General features: G+C 45.4%; 2 protein-coding genes across 2 annotated transcripts; both read left to right on the plus strand.

The window, feature by feature from the left end:
* The first annotated feature begins 365 nt into the window (after positions 1–365).
* On the plus strand, positions 366–5,709 carry xrcc6 (X-ray repair complementing defective repair in Chinese hamster cells 6). The gene is made up of 13 exons (XM_049014093.1): positions 366–529; positions 816–909; positions 1,034–1,146; positions 1,286–1,427; positions 1,632–1,883; positions 1,979–2,165; positions 2,490–2,676; positions 3,036–3,204; positions 3,300–3,461; positions 3,579–3,708; positions 3,945–4,045; positions 4,814–4,930; positions 5,110–5,709. The coding sequence occupies exons 2-13, from the start codon at positions 837–839 to the stop codon at positions 5,307–5,309; spliced, it is 1,833 nt and encodes a 610-aa protein (XP_048870050.1). The 5' UTR covers positions 366–529; positions 816–836; the 3' UTR covers positions 5,310–5,709.
* A 5,933-nt stretch (positions 5,710–11,642) lies between these two features.
* On the plus strand, positions 11,643–16,972 carry cbx7b (chromobox homolog 7b). The gene is made up of 6 exons (XM_049015079.1): positions 11,643–12,066; positions 13,231–13,274; positions 13,673–13,738; positions 13,846–13,912; positions 14,147–14,480; positions 14,753–16,972. Exons 1-6 carry the CDS (start codon positions 11,998–12,000, stop codon positions 14,950–14,952), a joined length of 780 nt encoding a protein of 259 aa, XP_048871036.1. The 5' UTR covers positions 11,643–11,997; the 3' UTR covers positions 14,953–16,972.
* Positions 16,973–18,728: the final 1,756 nt, after the last annotated feature.

Raw genomic sequence — 18,728 nt, forward strand, 5'->3', positions numbered from 1 at the left:
TAAGAATCCGTGTCTAGGTACAAAACTCCTGCAGATTGAGATTTTCATCTTTAATTGATGGTATTTTAATGACAGCTAAAATCATTCATGGATCTTCCATAACCTTTTATCCCTAACAGTGTTGGAAATGTAGTTACATCAGTCACAAACAAGACGAGAGAATCAGACAGTGAGCCTGTATCACGACGCCGGATTTCTTGCTTAATTAACCAGATAACTTGTTGGATTTAAGGTACCCCGGTTTAAATGGACAGTTAGTGCGGGTTACCATAAATTAGACAAGTTATCCGGCAAGTCAAGAAATCCTACTTCGTGATTATTATTATCGTTATTATTATTATTATTATTTTATCATAGCTGAAAAGCAGGATACTAAGCACGGTCATCAACAACCAATCAGAATGAACCCGGAACTATACGACTATGTACGTTACGTCTTACGTCAACGTCGATCCTACGTGCTCGTTCCAGCGGAAACTCCGAGCAACATTTCTGTGAGCGAGATAATAGTGGTTTGTGTAGGCTGTTGGTGAGTATTTGCTGATACTTGCCGCATTTATTTGAGAAGTTATGTCTGTATTGTTACTATACGTATTGCAGTATTTTCAGTGGCATGTAAGAGTAGTTCAAAGTAGCTAGCTAGGCGTCTCATTATCCTGTGCACCATATGCATTTCGACCTGTAAAACTTTCATGCACGTTAATTGGACGAGCCTGTTGAGGCTCCAAATGCCCTTGTTTACATCGTTTGTCTGTTAATGAACGTTTATAGTGATTGTTGTTTTAAACGCCTAAAATTCTGAAATGAATTTACAGATGTGACCAAGCCCGTCGACAATGGCTGCGTGGCAGGAATATTATCGGGACGAGGATGATGAGGTCGAACAGGAGGAAGGGGAAGAACTTACTGGTAAGCAAGAACAGTCTGTTGAACTGCTCGTTGAACTGCCGCCTTGCATGCAGCTGTTAACTAATGTGATATTTATTTACGTGACATAGCTTGGTGCACAAATGTTGTTTTTGTGCAACTTTAGTGGATTACAAGTACAGTGGACGTGACAGTCTGGTGTTCCTGGTGGACGCCTCCAAGGAGATGTTTATAAAGGGAGAAAATGGAGAGCCCACCAACTTTGACATGACCATGGAGGTAGTTAACTTTGAATTTCCCTGTGATATTTAGTCACTGTCCATCTCTGCTCCCTTTCAGGCTGTGTGCGTCTTTAAGCATTGGAGAATCTCTGCATTTCCAAACTCATCTCTCCCTGTCTCCCCCTGCGCTTCTGCAGTGCGTCCGCAACGTCTACACCAGCAAGATCATCAGCAGCAACCGGGACCTGATGGCGCTGGTGTTCTACGGCACTCAGCACACTCAGAACTTCCAGAACTCCTTCAAGAATGTCTACATTTACCACAATCTTGACTCACCCGGTGAGTGGTATGCAGCCCCTGTTTCACAACAGGGGGTCTGGTGGTCCGACGTACCCAGTGTGGATGGTGCAGGTGCTCTGGGCCCTGTGGTTTTATTGATTGTGGAAGCAGCTGTAATGTTACCCTAACCAATATTGAGGGTTACACGTCCCCCTTGGTTCCTCCGCCCATGTTTTTAGCTTTGTGAACCCCATCTCCCGGCAGGGGCCAAGCGGGTGCAGGAGGTGGACAGCCTGCGTGGGGAGAAGGGGGCGAAGCTGGCTGGCGAGACCCTGGGCAGCGGGGTGACGTCACTGGGCGACGCGCTCTGGTGCTGCTCCAACCTCTACAGCGACATCAAGCTGCGTCTCTCCCACAAGCGGCTTATGATCTTCACCTGCCGGGACAATCCCCATGACGGGGACACGGCCCGCGACCTGAGTGCCCGCACCAAGGCGGGGGACCTCAAGGACACGGGTGGGTACGGCATGCGGTGTTTGGGGGGCCTTGGTGAGGAGGAGCGGCGAGAACCTTCCCCATAAACGACTCGTGTGGGTTCCTTTTCCGTACAGGCGTGATCATAGATCTGATGCACCTGAAAAAGCCGGGGGGGTTCGACATCTCCCTCTTCTTCTGTGACATCATCAGCCCCCCTGAGGGTGAGGAGGACCTTGGGCTACAGATGGAGCCCTGCTCCAAGCTGGAGCAGCTACAGAAGAGGGTGCGAGCCAAGGAGATGAAGAAGAGGGCGCAGGCTAGGTGATGGTTTCTTGAAGGCTGTGTGTCATTCCTGCCCCTGACTTAGTGATCCTGGAGTTTGGGCTCTCGCTCTCTCTCTCTCTCTCTCTCTCTCTCTCTCTCTCTCTCTCTCTCTTGCTCTCTCTCTCTGCTTCTCCACTTGTCTCTCTCTCTTCCTCTCCTACATGCTGCTGAGTGAATTGATGTCGGTATTGTTCATGGTGCGTGGTGTCTTGTGTCCTTTCCTTTCTGGGTCGGTCCCTGCTTTGCCGATGCACCCATTTGACATGTATCCACCGTACACAAACCACTCCAACCCCTGGCCCTCCCCTGCTTCCACCGCAGGCTGAGCCTGTCTCTAGGTGATGGCCTGAGCATTGCAGTGGGTTTGTATGTGCTGGCCAGGAAAGCCACCAAGCCTGCCGCCGTCCGCCTGTACCGGGACACCAACGAGCCCGTCATCACCAAGACCCGCCTCTACAACACACAGACAGGTGGCCTGCTGCTGCCCAGTGACACCAAAAGAGCCCAGGTAGAGAGAAATGCAGCTCTTTATAAGGGGGCCAGCAGAGGGCATAATGGTTAAAGATCTGGAACTGTAGCCAAAGGCCCTGTTTAAATGTTGGTAGGGTAAAACTGGAAGTGAATTCTTTCCGTTAATATTAATAGTTAATATTAACTGTAAAAAAAAAACGCGCATGGTTTGATTTGGATGATGGTCATTTGTCTAGTACAGTGGTCCTCAAACCACAAAAATGTGGACCGTCTGCAGGTCCCAGAGGTCTGGTTTGAGAAACACTGGTCCAGTAATCACAGAATTAAGCCATCCCCTGCTTATGTTCACTGACACAATGGGCGCTTACAGTTCTTTCTGTCTCCTTCCGGACTCAGGTGTACGGGAAGAAGCAGATCGTGTTTGAGAAGGCTGAGGTGGAGGAGCTGAAGAGGTTTGATGAGCCAGGTCTGGTCCTCATGGGATTCAAGCCCATGAACCGGCTAAAGTTGCACCACTACATCCGGCCCTCGCTATTCGTGTTCCCTGAGGAAGAGATGGTCACGGGTGAGTACCGCAGTCTGACATGTCAGTGTCTGTGGGTCTCTGGGGTGGGGGAGGTACCACTGTTTCCTCTCTCTCTCTTTCTGTCATTGGTGCAGGAAGCTCCTGCCTGTTCACAGCCCTACTTCGTCGGTGCAGTGAGAGGGGTGTGTTCGCCGTGTGCAGATACACCCCCCGGCGCAACACACCTCCGCGATTCGTGGCCCTGGTTCCCCAGAGGGAGGAGCTGGACGACGACAAAGTGCAAGTCGCACCTGCAGGTATGATACCCACTACCATGGCAACCGGGGCCGCATAGCTGGTTGCTATGGGGCGTCCAATGGGCATCCCTGCTTTCTGCTGCCCCGCCCACCATTAACACGCTTTCGCCGTCCCAGGGTTCCACTTGATATTCCTGCCGTACGCAGACGACGTGCGGACTCTGGACACCCAGACGTTCCCCCCTGCTGATAGCGTGCAGGTGGCGAAGATGAAGGAGATCGTGCAAAAGCTACGGTTCACATACAGGTGCCACGCGCGCAAGGGCCCGGGGCCGTCTCCACGGAAACGTAGCGTAATATCATTGGACACATCCAACGTTCAGCCAGTAGCGCTGCATGTAGTACAAATTAAGAGCGTAACACATACGGCGGGGCCTGCAAGGGAGGGGTCTCACTGGCTGAGTGCTGTGTTTGTGCAGTGAATATCATGCATTCCGTAGTGGTAGACGAGCCTCCCTCACGTGCCCTGTGTGCGCCTCTCAGGAGTGACTCCTTTGAGAACCCTGTCCTGCAGCAGCACTTCAGGAACCTTGAAGCTTTGGCGCTGGACATGCTGGAACCTGAACCCATAGAAGACTTGACGAGTAGGTCCTGTTTCTGGATATGGGATTTCCCCACCGAAACTATGAAGGTGTATGTGAGTGAAGGGGAGACTGCACAGCGCATTGTGCGATAATCTGTGCCGCTTATGATTCATAAATACACTATCCATCCTGGCTGAGATGCTGTTCTATCACATGGCTCACACACTCACACCGTGCTGTCCGTAAATATGACCCAAAACATGACTTGTGTCCCAAAAAGTCAGGTGTTTAGCGGGACAAAACCTAAAGCCGTCAGCACGCTCCAGTCCCCAAAGTTTTTCATCAGCTAGTTTCTCGTGATATTGAGGCATTTATCTCGGCCTCGCTGGAATTCGGGGTAGTTCGCTGATTCATCTTTTATGAATGGTGTTTGGGTTTTTACCATTTTCAGGATGAATCACGGCATTTTCATCACATTTAGGAGGGATTTTTTTCCCCTGAGTGAACACACTTCCTGATGGGAAGTAGCTGCTTTTCTCGTTTTGAAGTAAACCACATTTTTAAAACTTATCAGATTCTGTCTTTGTAGTTTTAATGCAACATTTATGATAGTAATTCAATACTGCTATCGGTTTGTTCGAGTCCCGAAATGGCTTGTCTGAGCCGTTTCTAGAAGCAGTTTGTGTGATCAGAAGCAGCCTTTCTGTCACTGACCACAAAATTCTCCCTACGAGATTTTCAGTCCTCAACACTCGCGTGACACCAAAACAAAAGCCCTCATCAGGTTATTCTGTGTTGTTTTTTTATTTCACCCTGTCGGCCTTCCAGTGCCCAAAGTGGAGATGATTGACCGCCGTCTGGGGTCACTGGTACAGGACTTTAAGGACTTGGTTTATCCTGCTGACTACAACCCCGAGAGCAAGCCGACGACCAAGCGCAAGCCCGGTAAGGATTCAGCAGGCAGCCTGGGGACAGAATAACTGCACGCATCTAAGCCATAGAGTATGCTGATGTTTTATGGAATGTACTGCACTGGTTGACAGACTTGGTAAACGTCAATATTGATGGCAGAAAGATGGCCGTCGTGTTCCCAGAATGCACCGATTGTGTTTCCTTGCCGACAGCCGAGGCCGGGGGAGGAGCAGAAAAGAAGCCCAAGTTAGAGGTATCCGAGGAAGATCTCCGGGCTCATGTGAAGAACGGCACCCTGGGAAAGCTAACTGTGCCGGTCCTTAAGGAGGCGTGCAAGCAGTTTGGTGTACGGACCACTGGCACTAAGAAGCAGGAACTCATTGATGCACTAAGCGAACAACTGTCAAAGTGAGCCAAGCGTAAAGGGTGGAGCTTCTGCTGATTGGTGGATTGAATTATTTTGGCAGCAGAAAAAGATGCCTTAAAATCCTAATTGAAATCATTCAGCTCTACATTTACTGCTTCCGATTTGGTTACTTTGATTAGTTTGACAACAGTGTTACCCCTCCAGGGGTGCTGATGATGCTACCTGCAGCAGCATTACAGTTGATATGGTACAACGAGACCAACAGCGCTTTATACTGTAGGGAGACTTACTTACGGTTTTCGTGCAAAATGTCTTCATCTCGTATATAAGGCTGCACCGAGCTGGTGACGGAAATTTGATTTTCTCTTAAACTCCGTTTTGATACAAGACTAGTAAAACAAAGTTTTCATGCTGTGGTTTATAAAATTCTTTTGGATATTTTTCAGCGATTGTGTCCATCGTTCCTTGATTGTGTTTCTGTCGCCTGGGTTACCAACATTTGCCTTCCTTGGCCGTCTTTCTGTAACTTTCCTCACCTGTGATGGAAACAACACGGTTAAGCCCCCGTCGTTCTGTCAAGGTTGAAAGTTTAAATGAGGGATAAAGGAGAAGCTTGTCAAAGTCGAGAGAAAAAGTGTGTGTGTTTGTGTGTGTGTTTGTGTGTGTGTGTGTGTGTGTGTGTGTGTGTGTGTGTGTGTGAGAGAGAATCTTATGAGGGTAAACAGCAGGAGCTGTTCATGCAGAATCGGATGCCAAACACCTTCTGTGTGTCATTTTGTCTGTATTTCTGTTTTGAAAGAATAACTTGCATGACAGCGGTTTCTTTTAATTATATAGCACAAAAAATGACATCATGCCCGTGCGTGATGTCGTCTCTGTGTTCTGGTTCACTGTACAGAAAGGGCAGTCCTGTGTCAGAACATTATTAGGTATCGTTAACTAATACCATGTTTATGATATTTGAGATCTTAGGATAAACTTCAGGAGTGTGATAATACAGTCACTACAATCACAACCGTGGTATTCATGATGAGTCGGGTACAATGGCAGTTGCCGTAGTCGCTTTCCATCTGTTATGGTTGCCGTAAACTGAGAAAGGTGTACACTTACATTTAAGTGGCCCGCTGTAAATTGCCCGTAGTCGGCCTACATCTTTATTCCATTCTTCAGTTTTATATCACGTTTTCCTGCTTCAGTGCTTCCACCCATAATAAGGAGATGAAGCCGATTTAAGCCTTGTAAATTAGTAATGCGGTTTGCAGCTGTGGAGCAGTCAGCCCCACACAGGAAAGGCAGTTCAACGGCAGCGCGTTAAGCCACCATCGCTTACCTGCCTCGGTAAGGACTGCACACGTTGCTTGGTAACCGGAGCAGCAGCTGTACTGAGGGAGGATGGGCAAGGTTTGAAGACAGCTTGATGCGTGCCTCTGTACAAAGGCTGTGAATAAACACACTTATTACCCTTGAGGTCGCAGTACTTGTGAGGTCGCACAACACTTTCAATTGGTTGGGGTCTGTTGCCCCGACGTTGTACCCGTGATGCAAAGCTGACCTTGTTGAGATCTCTCACCTGAGTCGGTCTGACCATTCTGTGGTCAGCATCTCAGCATTTTCCTCTTTGTGCTTAACACCTGTGGCTGGCCTGCTTGTGATCAGCTACTAGCTCTGCTATCATACAGGTACGAATACTGTATATTTAAAACTGAATTATCTCCTGCAGCGGAGATACACACAAAAACTTATTGTTATAACCACACAGAAGTACTAAAAGATAAAGAACATGGCATGCCAATTAAGGTGCAAGATTTGTATCTGAACCTTTATTGGTTTTAGTCTGAGGTGTGTCCTTCACAAAGATTCCATTACAAATTGATACTCTTTAAATTAGTAATATTCAAAGCTATTAATTTTTGTTTCAGTTTTAGTAGCAAATGTGTAGTAATAACAATCAGTGAGAAGTCTTTTGTTTATAGGGAACGTGTGATGATGTGTCATACAGGCCTTGATGTGGCTGCCTCAATTCTGGAAGCTCACAGTAGGCAGGCAATATGTAAATTATCCATGTGGAACATCCATCCAGCTTCTAACCAAATAGCTAATAGCTCGCGGGAGTTTTATGCAAAATTGTTCGGAAGGAAAAATGATTGGTTCAAAGAGATAGTCAATGAAATTGTTCAGGAGGTGGATGCAAGCAACTAGAGGATACATCTCATTGGTTGGTCGCACCTCCTCCACAATCTGATTGGTTATCTCTCTGAACCAATCATATATCCTTCTGCCCCCAAAACATTGTTGTGTAAATAAAACACCCATGTGCCATATAATACAGGATTGCAACGGGTGCAGGTTTCTAAGCTCAACAAAAAGATACATTTGAGGAAGGTGTGTCCATCACAGTACACACACAATCATAAACTGATTTATGTTGATATACTAAAGACAATCTGGAGACACTCGTAGTGCCTAACTGTATTTATGGACTGTGAAAATGTCCACATAACAGAAGAAGAATACAATAAAGAGCGCATGCATGTCAGGGTTTGAGATCACAGCGTTACCTTCTCAGCCACCTTCTTTTGTGAAATATATAAAAGGAACGTTTTGAAATTAATGGATGGAGACTGTAATATATGTTACATCAGAACATTTCATATGCAGATTTATTATTGGAGATTAGGAGGGCTGAAAGGAAATTATACGTAAGATGCTAAATAGATGTAAAAATCAAACTACTGGCCATCTGCAATGTGTCAGGTTTGTCCGTGATGCACCAGGGTTCTCTAGGGTTACAGCAGAAGCAGGTGGGGTCATGGAGTCCCCTACAATGGAACCAAGGTCCATCTGCTCAGAGGGGGTCTGAATGGAGCAGATAGCTGTCACTTACTGCTCAGGGCAAAGTGACAGGTCCACTGTGATCTGCTGGTGACCGTTTTGGAGACAGAGCCACTCTGTCCCTGACCGCGTCTTCATCCACGGGCTTTCGTCACCGCCGATGCGAAATACTCGCTGCCATGGAGATGAGCAGTCTGCGTTTCCTGTGACAAGCCTTGACTTTCCCGCCCCTCTGCCTGAAATGAGGGGGGCATCCACAGCCGGTAACGGATTTTGATCATCCTTCGTAAAATGAGCCCCGCACAGAACGTGGGCGATGGGGGTGTCTACGAATGTTTGCTGAAGTATTCAAGCAAACAAACCACCCCGTCCTGACATTTCAGCCTATAAACAAAGAGCCCTGTTTAGCTATCAGTGACTCTTTCACTTACACACACACTTGTCCTTTTAACCGCATATCTAATAGCTTGTGGGAGTTTTACTTGTCGTGTCATGAAAAACCACCTGATAATTCAGCCTCTGTTCGACACCCAAAAAGGCTTCATGCCACATCTAAGAAACTGGCACCTATCTGCTCTGTGATTTTATTGCTTAATCTCTCTTTGTCTCATCCATCCATTTTCCAGGCACTTATCCTGGTGAGGATAGCATGGGGTTTGGAGCCTGTACCAGGCAGCATAGGGCATATAGGCAGGGCACACCCTGAATGAGTGCCAGTCCATTTCAGGGCGCGCACACACAACCATATGCTAGGCGCTGATTAGCCCGATTATATGTCTTTGAATTTTGGGATGAAACCCCCTTGATAGAAATAAACTCCACACACAGAGAATAGAGGAGGGATTCGATCCCCAGACGCTGGACTCACGAGGCACCATTCCCCCGTGTCCTTGTTGTAATAGACCGGTGTTTCCCAATGTGGTCCTCGGGAACCCCCCAGCCAGTCCACATTTTTGCTCCCTCCCAGCTCCCAGTAGGAAAAACACGGACTGCCAGGGGGTTCCCGAGGACAAGATTGGGAAACGCTGCAATAGACAGCATTTCTTAAAACATGAGCCGTACATTTTGTGTGTGATGTTACATTGGTTCTCAATCTTCGGAAATCCCCCAAAAAACACTGGTCAAGTTTCATGACCTTTTACATTATGATATATTTTAGAGTGACAGGATGCAGGGCAGTACCCAGGGAGTGAAGAAGAAAAAATATTTAAAACGTTTGTTTTACCATATTCAGAAAATCATCTTATGACCCCTGTCAATTTTTGCTGACCCGCTAGCGGGAACTAACATGTCTTGCTGAAGATGACGGGTCTCCGAGACACATTAAGACATATATGCTGTTCATCCTTAGCCCGGCGCTGCCTCTGTCTTTCATCCCTTGATGGTCCCATCAGCAGGACAGCGACTCAGTGATGCTTAGAACAAATGTTCAGCGTAGTTACTTCGATCTCTGCCCCCCCCCCTTTTATGTGCCTGTGCCCCGGTGTCTACACATCCCCAACCATCTGTATGTCAGCGGGCGGGCGAAGGCGCAAAGCGATTTCTTTCCGTCTTCGGTGCACCCTGACACCATCTGGATCTTATACATAAATGTTTAACGTGGGGAAAACACCAAAGCATTCGTGTTATTTGGAACTGACTCCTGCATATTTGCAAAGTAACAAACTCATTAAGAACTAATTTATCTGCTGCCAGCAAAATGAAAACGGCAACAAATATGCGAAACAAGTTCACCGCCCGTGCCAAGCTTTCACCCAATGACATACTGTACATATGCGTTTTAAATTATATTACCTTTTACCCCTATGGCACTGAAAACTACCAAAAACGGCCTTGACCCCGTGTTACTTAAGTTCACACTACAGATATATAGTAGGAACTATTTAATTCTTTTCAATGATGCGCATAAAAAACCGCGTTTAAAGAACCACTTTATGCACTGATGAAAATGGACGTAGAGCCATTAGGTAATAGCTGCTATTATTTAGTTTAGATTCCATTTGCTGACATAAACAGAAATGCGTGTCATTGGAGTGCCATTGTACTGGCACATCTATTTTTGGAAATACATCAGACCATCCATAGTCCATCTGCTACGGGGAGGGCTCTGCAGATTCTGAAAAACATCGTTCATGTATGGCGCAGCACTTCATTCTCTATGTGTTTGTGTTGCGAACGCGCTTACGTCTAACTAAAATGTTAAGAGCCTGCAAATAACTAAACTGACTGAACTATACGTGCTGTGTGATTCGGGTTCCTTGAGAGTTACAGTTCCCGACAGCAGACTATAAAAAGGCGATGTTGACGGGGATTGTATACGTTAATGGGATAATATATATATATATATATATATATATATATATATATATATATATATATATCCCCCACGTTTATGTATGTATCGCATGCAGGTTTTGATTGTCCCTGGATTTTATTAAGTTTTTTTTTTTTTTTTAAATTACAGGCGACGCTCAATAATTAGTGGACTTGAGAGTGTAAGACCAACGCATCTGCGACTCCCGCTAGCGAATGTAATTTAATGAAAGGAAGTTTACCAGAATACAATGAATGCAATTATCAGAATATTCTGAAGCAGTCCTTCTTCATGTTCCCGCAATATTTAGGACAAGCATTAAAATAACCAGGTTTCCGACAACGAGTCGAACAATACGCAATTTTATATTCATTAATGAAAGGCTAAACTTATAGTATCGCATTTATTGTGCATCAGCTTAAAAAAATATGCAGAGCAAACCCGGCGCTTTGTGCGAATAGCTCAATCGGTACCCGATAAAACAATACGGGGCAGGTAGTACCGGTAATGTGGTATGGTATGATATGGGAGAATGTTCAGTGATATAAATAAACTAGGAAAGTACAAAATCCAATTAAAAGACCGTCGTGATAGTTATAGTATACACAGCCGTATGGGATCCACATCTGTTAGTGCTGAAGGAACTATGGAAGATTATGGATAGTCGTATCGTTTAAAAACCTGTATTTAAGGTGAATATAATATTACCAGTAGTAATAAAATTATACCTTCTTACTGTGTTAGGACATAGTAGGAAAGTGTTCTTTTAATTTAAGCTATATTTATAAAATGCCCAGTTGTTTGTTCATCCATTTATAACCATTATTATGGTTATTTCTGTCTTAAGAATTCCAAAAGAAAATACTACGTTGCACTAAAGTCTTGTTAAGCCACATTCATACTTGGGATGGCTTTCTCATTCGTAAATGCGCTATATGCATCTGTATCTGTTGTACGCCAGTATGCTTAGCTGGGAAGTGTGCCATATCTAGGTTATGCTATGTACGGATCCCCATCACTTAAAAGGCTAATTAAAGTTAAGGCGGGCTACGGCACTCATAAAGCTGTTTTAATTATAGGCCTATATAATTAAATGTGGTCTAAACTACCGAAAGTTGTTCATCTTTAGTCGAATTTTAATATCTGAACTTATTATTGGTGTCATTGGTTAACTGTAACTTAAAAAATAACTGCTGCCGCCTCGGCGGCGTGCGCGGACCCGTGTGCCTTCAGTTTCGAGCTAACGGCGTCGCACAGTGAGGGCAGCGCGCATGGTGGGCGCGCTGAGAGCCTCACGGGAACGCGCCAAGCAGTGCAGATGTGTCGCAGATTTGAAAACTCACGGTACGGAGGGAAAGACCAAATGCAAGCGAATGAAACGATGAAAAACAGCCGAAACTGAAACCGAAACAACGCTCCATCATATAAGTGAGGGATGTTGGATTAAACGACATTTTGTGGATCCTTCACCACCGACAGGCAATTTATCGCCACTTTGCGGAGAGGAACGCGTTTACCGGGGCAAACAGCAGTACTAACATCACATCCTCGTCCTGTTTGAACGCGGACAGTCACTGCACGGTAGTGATGGAGCTGTCAGCAATTGGCGAGCAAGTGTTTGCTGTTGAATCGATCATCAAGAAGAGAGTTAGGAAGGTAAGCAACGCCTAATTACATATACATATATACTGGCTGTGCAATGAGTGTCCGCAGTAATGTTAAAGCTTAATTCATGCAACCTTACATAATTTGGCCGTTTTTATTTTGCAAAAATTGAGCAACATCTACAAATGAAGCCAAACCCCCTACGAGTGGGGCATGCGTTTTAAAAGAAGCGCTGTAGTAGATTTCTAAACGCACCTGAACCTTTACTTTTTTAACTGATCTTATAAATAGAAATAGGGGGGCGGGGGCACGGGGAGTGTGTTTTTCAACTTTGATATGTGAGTGTGTTGCGGTTGTACAGTGCGCTGTGCAAAGCACTGATGTTATAGGTTACAGATATAAGCTTCATTTTCAAATATTCTGACTGCTCTTGTACGAGCGATCAGTAGATACTACTTGAGGGTATATTTACATGCTGCTACGCAGTTATTTTAGAAACGCACTAATTAGGAAACTATCACGGGTAAACCGACAGTTCTAACACTGTTATTTACGTGTCGATAAACAGTGCATTGAATGACGCCACCAAAATAAAGTCATTTTCACGATTTTCAAACGACGACAATTACGACTGTTTATACATGGACGCGTTTTTTAAACGCTGTTAACACAGTCCATTGAATAATGATGCAGTTATTGTCAGTACGTCATATTCGGTGTCGCATGTGAGTAAATGGTTACATTAAGTTATACGCCATTATTTGTATATCGGCGTAAACAAGGGCTGCCTTACACGTTGTCATGTCATCCGTCGCTTTGCTATGGGGGGAATGGCAGTGTGGCGCACGTTGCGCAATATTATTATATTTACTTTCTACGTTAGATTGGCCCCACCTCTACATTCTAGAATGTTTTTGCGAGCCCGGAGGGCGGAGGAGGTCCGGCGCTCGCTTTCTTCGCCGCTTGAGCTCTCGTGCTGTGACGTCACCTGGACGAAAGCTGCCGTCGCGTGGGCCTTCGTAGTGGATTCTTATCGCTTCCACATCCGTGCCATATTTTTGCGGGAGGAACCCGTGCACCGGCGGTTGCAGCGGCCAACTTATTTTTGCTCTATACTATTCCCTCAGTGAGACCGATTGTGTGGCCAAGTGTGTTGTGTTGCCGTTTTCAATGTTTATCTCTCTCTCTCTTTCTCTCCACCTTTTAATATAATAGGGTAACGTGGAATACTTATTAAAATGGAAAGGATGGCCGCCGAAGTAAGTATACAAGAGCAAGAACTTAGTGCCACGAGGGTGGAATTGTCCTCCTGTTTTCTTAGCTGGGATAATATTGTGCAATTTTAAATCACAGAATGAGAATGATGATTTGCCCGATTGCAATTGGGTAGGGCAATTCTGTGGTGTTCACTTGTCAGGCAATTAAAAGGCCAGTTTTAACATAAATGCTGTTAGATGTGCTGCATGCTGTATTTTAGGGAATGCATGATAAAATATAACAATTAGTTTACCTATTTAAAAGTTGAAGTTGCCGCATGTATAGTCAAGACTGCCCCTGTAGTTTTAATGGGCTCTTTGCTCGCTTTTTCTGTGTTTGCAGGCAACTGTATCCTAGAATGAAACTATACTTTCATACCATTTTATGCTGTCTCTGCCAGATACAGCACCTGGGAACCAGAAGAACATATTCTGGACCCACGCCTGGTTCTGGCTTATGAGGAGAAGTGAGTGAAGCCAAGTTCTGGTCAGAGAAGATGGCGTCGTTCACACACAGCATGGTCAGACAGCTCGGTTTCCCTGACCTCCTAACCTACTGTCTTTCTCTCTCCAGAGAGCAAAAGGACAGAGCCCTTGGCTACCGAAAACGAGGCCCGAAGCCTAAGAGACTATTCCTACAGGTGAGTGCTGAGCCTGGGCTTGTGGCTCTGGTGGCCAGTCGCTGGTGGTCAGAACTGTATCCATGCAGCATGTCGCTGCTTCGTAACTTTAGGCATTTTCATTTACACCCCCAAATGACTATAAAGAAAACGTTGTGACTGATGTACAGTTACATTTGTACACATGTGAACAACTTTGAGGTGTACAATTCTGTTATGATGAACTTGGGGCTCATGTGATTTACCTTCCCGTAGAATGTTTACACCATGGATCTGCGGAGTGCTCACAAGACCCCTGAAAAGCCTCAAGCCCGTCTGCGCCTGTCCCTCACCCGCTCCCTGGCCCCTGAACCCGGGACTGAGCTTCCACCATGCCAGGGCGGCGGAGGGATGCTGTATCGGCAGCTGGCCCAGCCCAGGAACAAGCAGAGGGCATCTCAGATTCTACGCCTCAGCCCACAGCCTCGGACCACCCCACCCGCTCCCAACCGTTCCAATGGAGACTGGGGGCACAGGGAGGAAGAGGAGGAGGAGATGGAGGAGGAGGAAGAAGACGTCGGGCAGGAGGCAGAAAGCGACATGCTAAATGGTGAGTGATGTCAGAGAAGTTTAGCATCTGAACAACTCTTGTTGAGCAAAGCACTGTTTATGAAGCTCAAACTGTCCAGTTTCACTGCTGAAAGTACAGTAACCACGGGCTTGCAGTGTTACCCATTTATACAGTGCATATATTTCTCCTGATGCAACTTAAATTTTGTATTCAGGGGTGCAAAAGCAGTTCCTCTCCTGGGACTTGAGTGGTTAGAAGCCTACATCCTTAAACCAGTGTATCACTCTGCCATATCTCTTCACTCCTCACAGGGCCAGACCGGGCCGAGGGCTGGAGCTCCTCAATGAATGAGGAGTCAGTGACCATGACGGAAAGGCCAGAGGGATGGAATCCAGTGATGGGTCCAGGAGAAGTGACAGTGACCGACGTCACCATCAACTCGCTGACAGTGACATTCAGAGAGGCACTGGCGGCCAAGGGTTTTTTTAGGGACTGGGGGCTGGAGTTCTGATATGCTGAGAGGGTGGGTGGGGCATAGGGGAGGGGGAAGTCCAGAGGAAGTTGGGTTCTGGAGAGGGTCGAGAACGTGACTTCCCTCTGCCCTTGTGCCCCATGTCCATGAGTGACTCGTTTCCTGCTTTGTTTCCTCCTGACAGTTCGCTCCTTTCTGTCAGAAGTCACCCAAGGAGACGCACATGCGCCTGTGTGAAGGCATGCCAAAATGCATACATACGTGCATACTGACAGCCTTTGTACGCTGCATGCGTGGCAGTCACTGTGCGTTTTAACTTGTTGCAAGTGCAGCTGTAGGTACCGCCACTTTCCTCTTGGCTACTGTCTCTTGTGCTCTATGCCTACAAAGACACGCTCACCCTCCTTCAGTTATTCTCCTAAAATCATCTCCGGTTCAGTAACTGTGTACACATACTCCTGCCAAGCATGCTTCTTTACCAACTCCGAAAACAGCCCCACTCATTTTTTTCAGTGGATCTCCATGTAGCCAAGTGGAAGAACTAGACACTGATTGGACAACCTACGGTAACTATGGCACATGACAGGTCAGGAAAACTACTTTGGATTGGCTGCCCAAATTCCCCAGGCCAATTAGTCCCCCTTTGGCACTACTGTACAATTTTGATTCACCACTAGAGGGCTCCCCCACATCACAATCAGTTAACGACTGTTCAGATTTCTAAGTCTGACCAATAGGAGGCCAGTCTGCACGTAAAGGGATCGAAGTGGATGCTTTAACAAAGTAATTTACAGCTGGAACCAAATGAGGACAAATTTTACGAAAGAAGCATCCTGAGCTTTTAAGAGATGGACGCTTAAAGCTGTGAAAGTTGAAATCGAAATGTGTTTTCTTGTTGGACATTCGTACATAAAAGTACCAAAACTACATTTACGCTAATCCAGAATAATAAGAAACGGTCATATCATAGATTTTTTATGTCTTCATCTGCTTTGACGAGAGACTATTTGTAGTGATCAGTAGGTATCTTCTGTGCATCACTTTCCACCCGTGCAGCAGCAACAGAAGGGACTTGCGCTCCTCCCCCAACTGACAATTACGAGTCCCGATGACTCAGAGGCAAACAGGTTCACAAATGGAATTCAGAGCACTTTAGCGGAGGCTGTTTCTGTAATTACGGTCTGCGATGAATATTTGACCAAATTCAATATCTGTTAGCGATCTGAAAACGGGGGACAAACGTATTGTTATGCAAATGTGATATCGCGAAATAATTAACAGCATAATAGTTTTGGGAGATCACTCGTAATCGTATTTAAACCCCAAATCCCCTATTTTTTCTACCTACCTTCAGCACATTGCTGGCACCTTAAAACGATTTGTAGTTAAATATAATTCAATTGGTGTGTTTCAAAATCAATCAGGCTGCATAGAATTATTTGTTGCACTTCTCAGAATTTGTAGATACAGACCCTTTTTTATTGCACTTAACGGTCACACACACTTGTGTGAGCAGCCCTTGTGTTCTGTCACGTGGTTACGTGTCTGTCGTGCACACCTTTCTTTACTCCTCCACTTGGCCCTAGGTATGGTGAAAAAGGTAAGTGCTCAAGCCTCTGAGGTAGAAAGTGAAGCACTGAAGGCGTAGGACGCAGGTAAGGGGATAACTGTTTTGTGTCATATATTTTTCAGACAGAAAAATAGTGTGTTATTTTCACAGTACGGACTGAATGTAATGTATTTATTTTACATAAAAGAAATTTTGTGTGTTTCCTAAGGAGGTACAGATTTTATTTTTACTCCGTGATTTTGGTTGACAATGCCGTTGCTATGGCGATGATGAGTAGGAGATGTGCACACGTGTGAAGCCGGTGTACGTGCTCGCTTCTGCTGCATTGTGTTCATCATTGAGTAAAACTGCACTTTACAACTTGTCTCTCTTTTTTTAAATGTATATTGTGAAGCTACTACTACAATTTCTCAGTCTTTGTATACGTAAACACTTATATCAGCTTTTTTTATTGGTCTAAAAATAAATATGTGGCCAATATTTTACATACTTTACCTGTTTTGAGTTTTAATTCGCATTTTGGAATAGAACAGCTTTGAAGATGATTCGAAAAAAAAATCGATGCTCGATGTTCTCCCTTTTCACTATCAGCGAAGGATCCCCAGAATCACCATTTTCACTTGTATTTCTCATGTCATATCATTCAATGACTCGGACATCTATTTATTCTTTAAATTAGAAAGGCAATAAAAACATTGGTTGTGTTTTAATTAAGGGACGCAGACCTTTAACCATAAGCAGCCCGCTCCTCCCCGAACAGCATGATTGGCTAGAGCTGGTCACATGACAGCTGTCAAGCTCCGCACTGGCGATTTGATGACCTCCGAAAGACGCGGCCACGCGAGTCTTCCCGAAGAATGTTCTGACGTCACGTCGGTGAAAGCTCGCCGGATAGATTTTACCTGCTCGGGTGCCAGCTTCATGGAAGCCTCATCCGCCAGCAGTATTATAAATAATACATAACAGAATTAGAAGTTAATGTAATTCTGTTACTGTCGCGCGGGCATTACATTGGGGTTAAGGACCTTGTTCAGGGGCCTAAATGCAAAAATCGCTCTGCCAACAATGGAATTTTAACCGGCAACCATCCGATCACAGGTAGAGCGTCCTGAGATGCTGAGCCACATCTGCTAAGATGTGTGATCTGAATGGATTTGAATGTGGCCCCAGACTTAAAGATTCCGGTATCTCCGAAACTGCCGCCATACTGGATATGTGTGATAACTGAAACATCCAGTTAGCAGCAGTTCCGTGGGCGGAAACACCTCGTTAATGAGAGGTCAGCAGAGAATGGCCAGACTCGTTAAAGCTAACTGTAAGGACACAAGTGGAAAAATAACAGCTCGGTACAACAATGGTGTGTGTGAAATGACTTCCCAGGGTGCACTACATGCTAACCCCAACAGCAGTTCTGAATATAAAACTGCTTCAAATTTGGTCCTGGATAGGTGTACCTAATCATGTGGCCAATGGCTGTTTTTCCCAGCTATGTAACAGATTTATATTAGGGGAGTCCATAGATATCTTCCACTCCTCTGCCGAGGATAGCACACGAAAGACTGCAGAGCCTTCAGCAAGGGCCTGTGCTGCACTGATCCGCCAATAAGGTCCTCACTGGCCAATCAGCTGCTACCAACATGGACAGATTAGTTATTGCCGCCTTGGAAATGGCATAAAATCACATTAGGTAGTACAGAGTGACCTGTACCAGCTAGATGAAAACATTTTGTAGAATGGCGGTACTTCATTTTTAGCTTTGCATGTTTTCCATAGCAGGCCAAAGACCCCTCAGTTTCTGGATGAATATTGTCTTAGGAATTGACCCACATTGCCGTCCTCTATTCTACAGGAGGGTAGGGGACTAGACTTTGTGAATCGGTGTGACGGATTGCACTCGGCACCTGTGGAATTGAAAGACGGCTATACAGAAAAGCATTTCAGCGGACCCACAAAACTCACTCGTTTCCATTTTCCGGCCGCTTAATCTCATCCTATTAATATTTCGTTGCCCAATTTCTTGATCGAGTAGCGTGACTGCTTGTTAGGGTGTCCATATTACTATTATCTTTTGAAAAAATCAGCCATTCATTCTGCAAATTCTCCAAGCAGTTGAAGAATTTTGAAACGAAGGCTATTAGAAGTCCTGGAAATTCTTCTCAGTTTTGCATCTTTGGGGACTTTTTTCTTTTTTTTTTTTAATGAGGATCGACATTTACATGCCCCATCGCAGTGACGGGGGACATTG

Source organism: Brienomyrus brachyistius, chromosome 5, assembly GCF_023856365.1.
Source record: "Brienomyrus brachyistius isolate T26 chromosome 5, BBRACH_0.4, whole genome shotgun sequence".
Lineage (NCBI taxonomy): Eukaryota > Metazoa > Chordata > Actinopteri > Osteoglossiformes > Mormyridae > Brienomyrus > Brienomyrus brachyistius.

Bases quoted from the DNA above. Each gene is read 5' to 3' on its own strand.
- xrcc6 (XM_049014093.1), top strand. From the start codon at position 837: ATGGCTGCGTGGCAGGAATATTATCGGGACGAGGATGATGAGGTCGAA. The intron at 4,046-4,813 runs GTAGGTCCTGTT...TCGGCCTTCCAG, and splicing joins ACCCATAGAAGACTTGACGA to TGCCCAAAGTGGAGATGATT. The intron at 4,931-5,109 runs GTAAGGATTCAG...CCTTGCCGACAG, and splicing joins GACGACCAAGCGCAAGCCCG to CCGAGGCCGGGGGAGGAGCA.
- cbx7b (XM_049015079.1), top strand. From the start codon at position 11,998: ATGGAGCTGTCAGCAATTGGCGAGCAAGTGTTTGCTGTTGAATCGATC. The intron at 12,067-13,230 runs GTAAGCAACGCC...TTAATATAATAG, and splicing joins TCAAGAAGAGAGTTAGGAAG to GGTAACGTGGAATACTTATT. The intron at 13,739-13,845 runs GTGAGTGAAGCC...TTCTCTCTCCAG, and splicing joins GTTCTGGCTTATGAGGAGAA to AGAGCAAAAGGACAGAGCCC.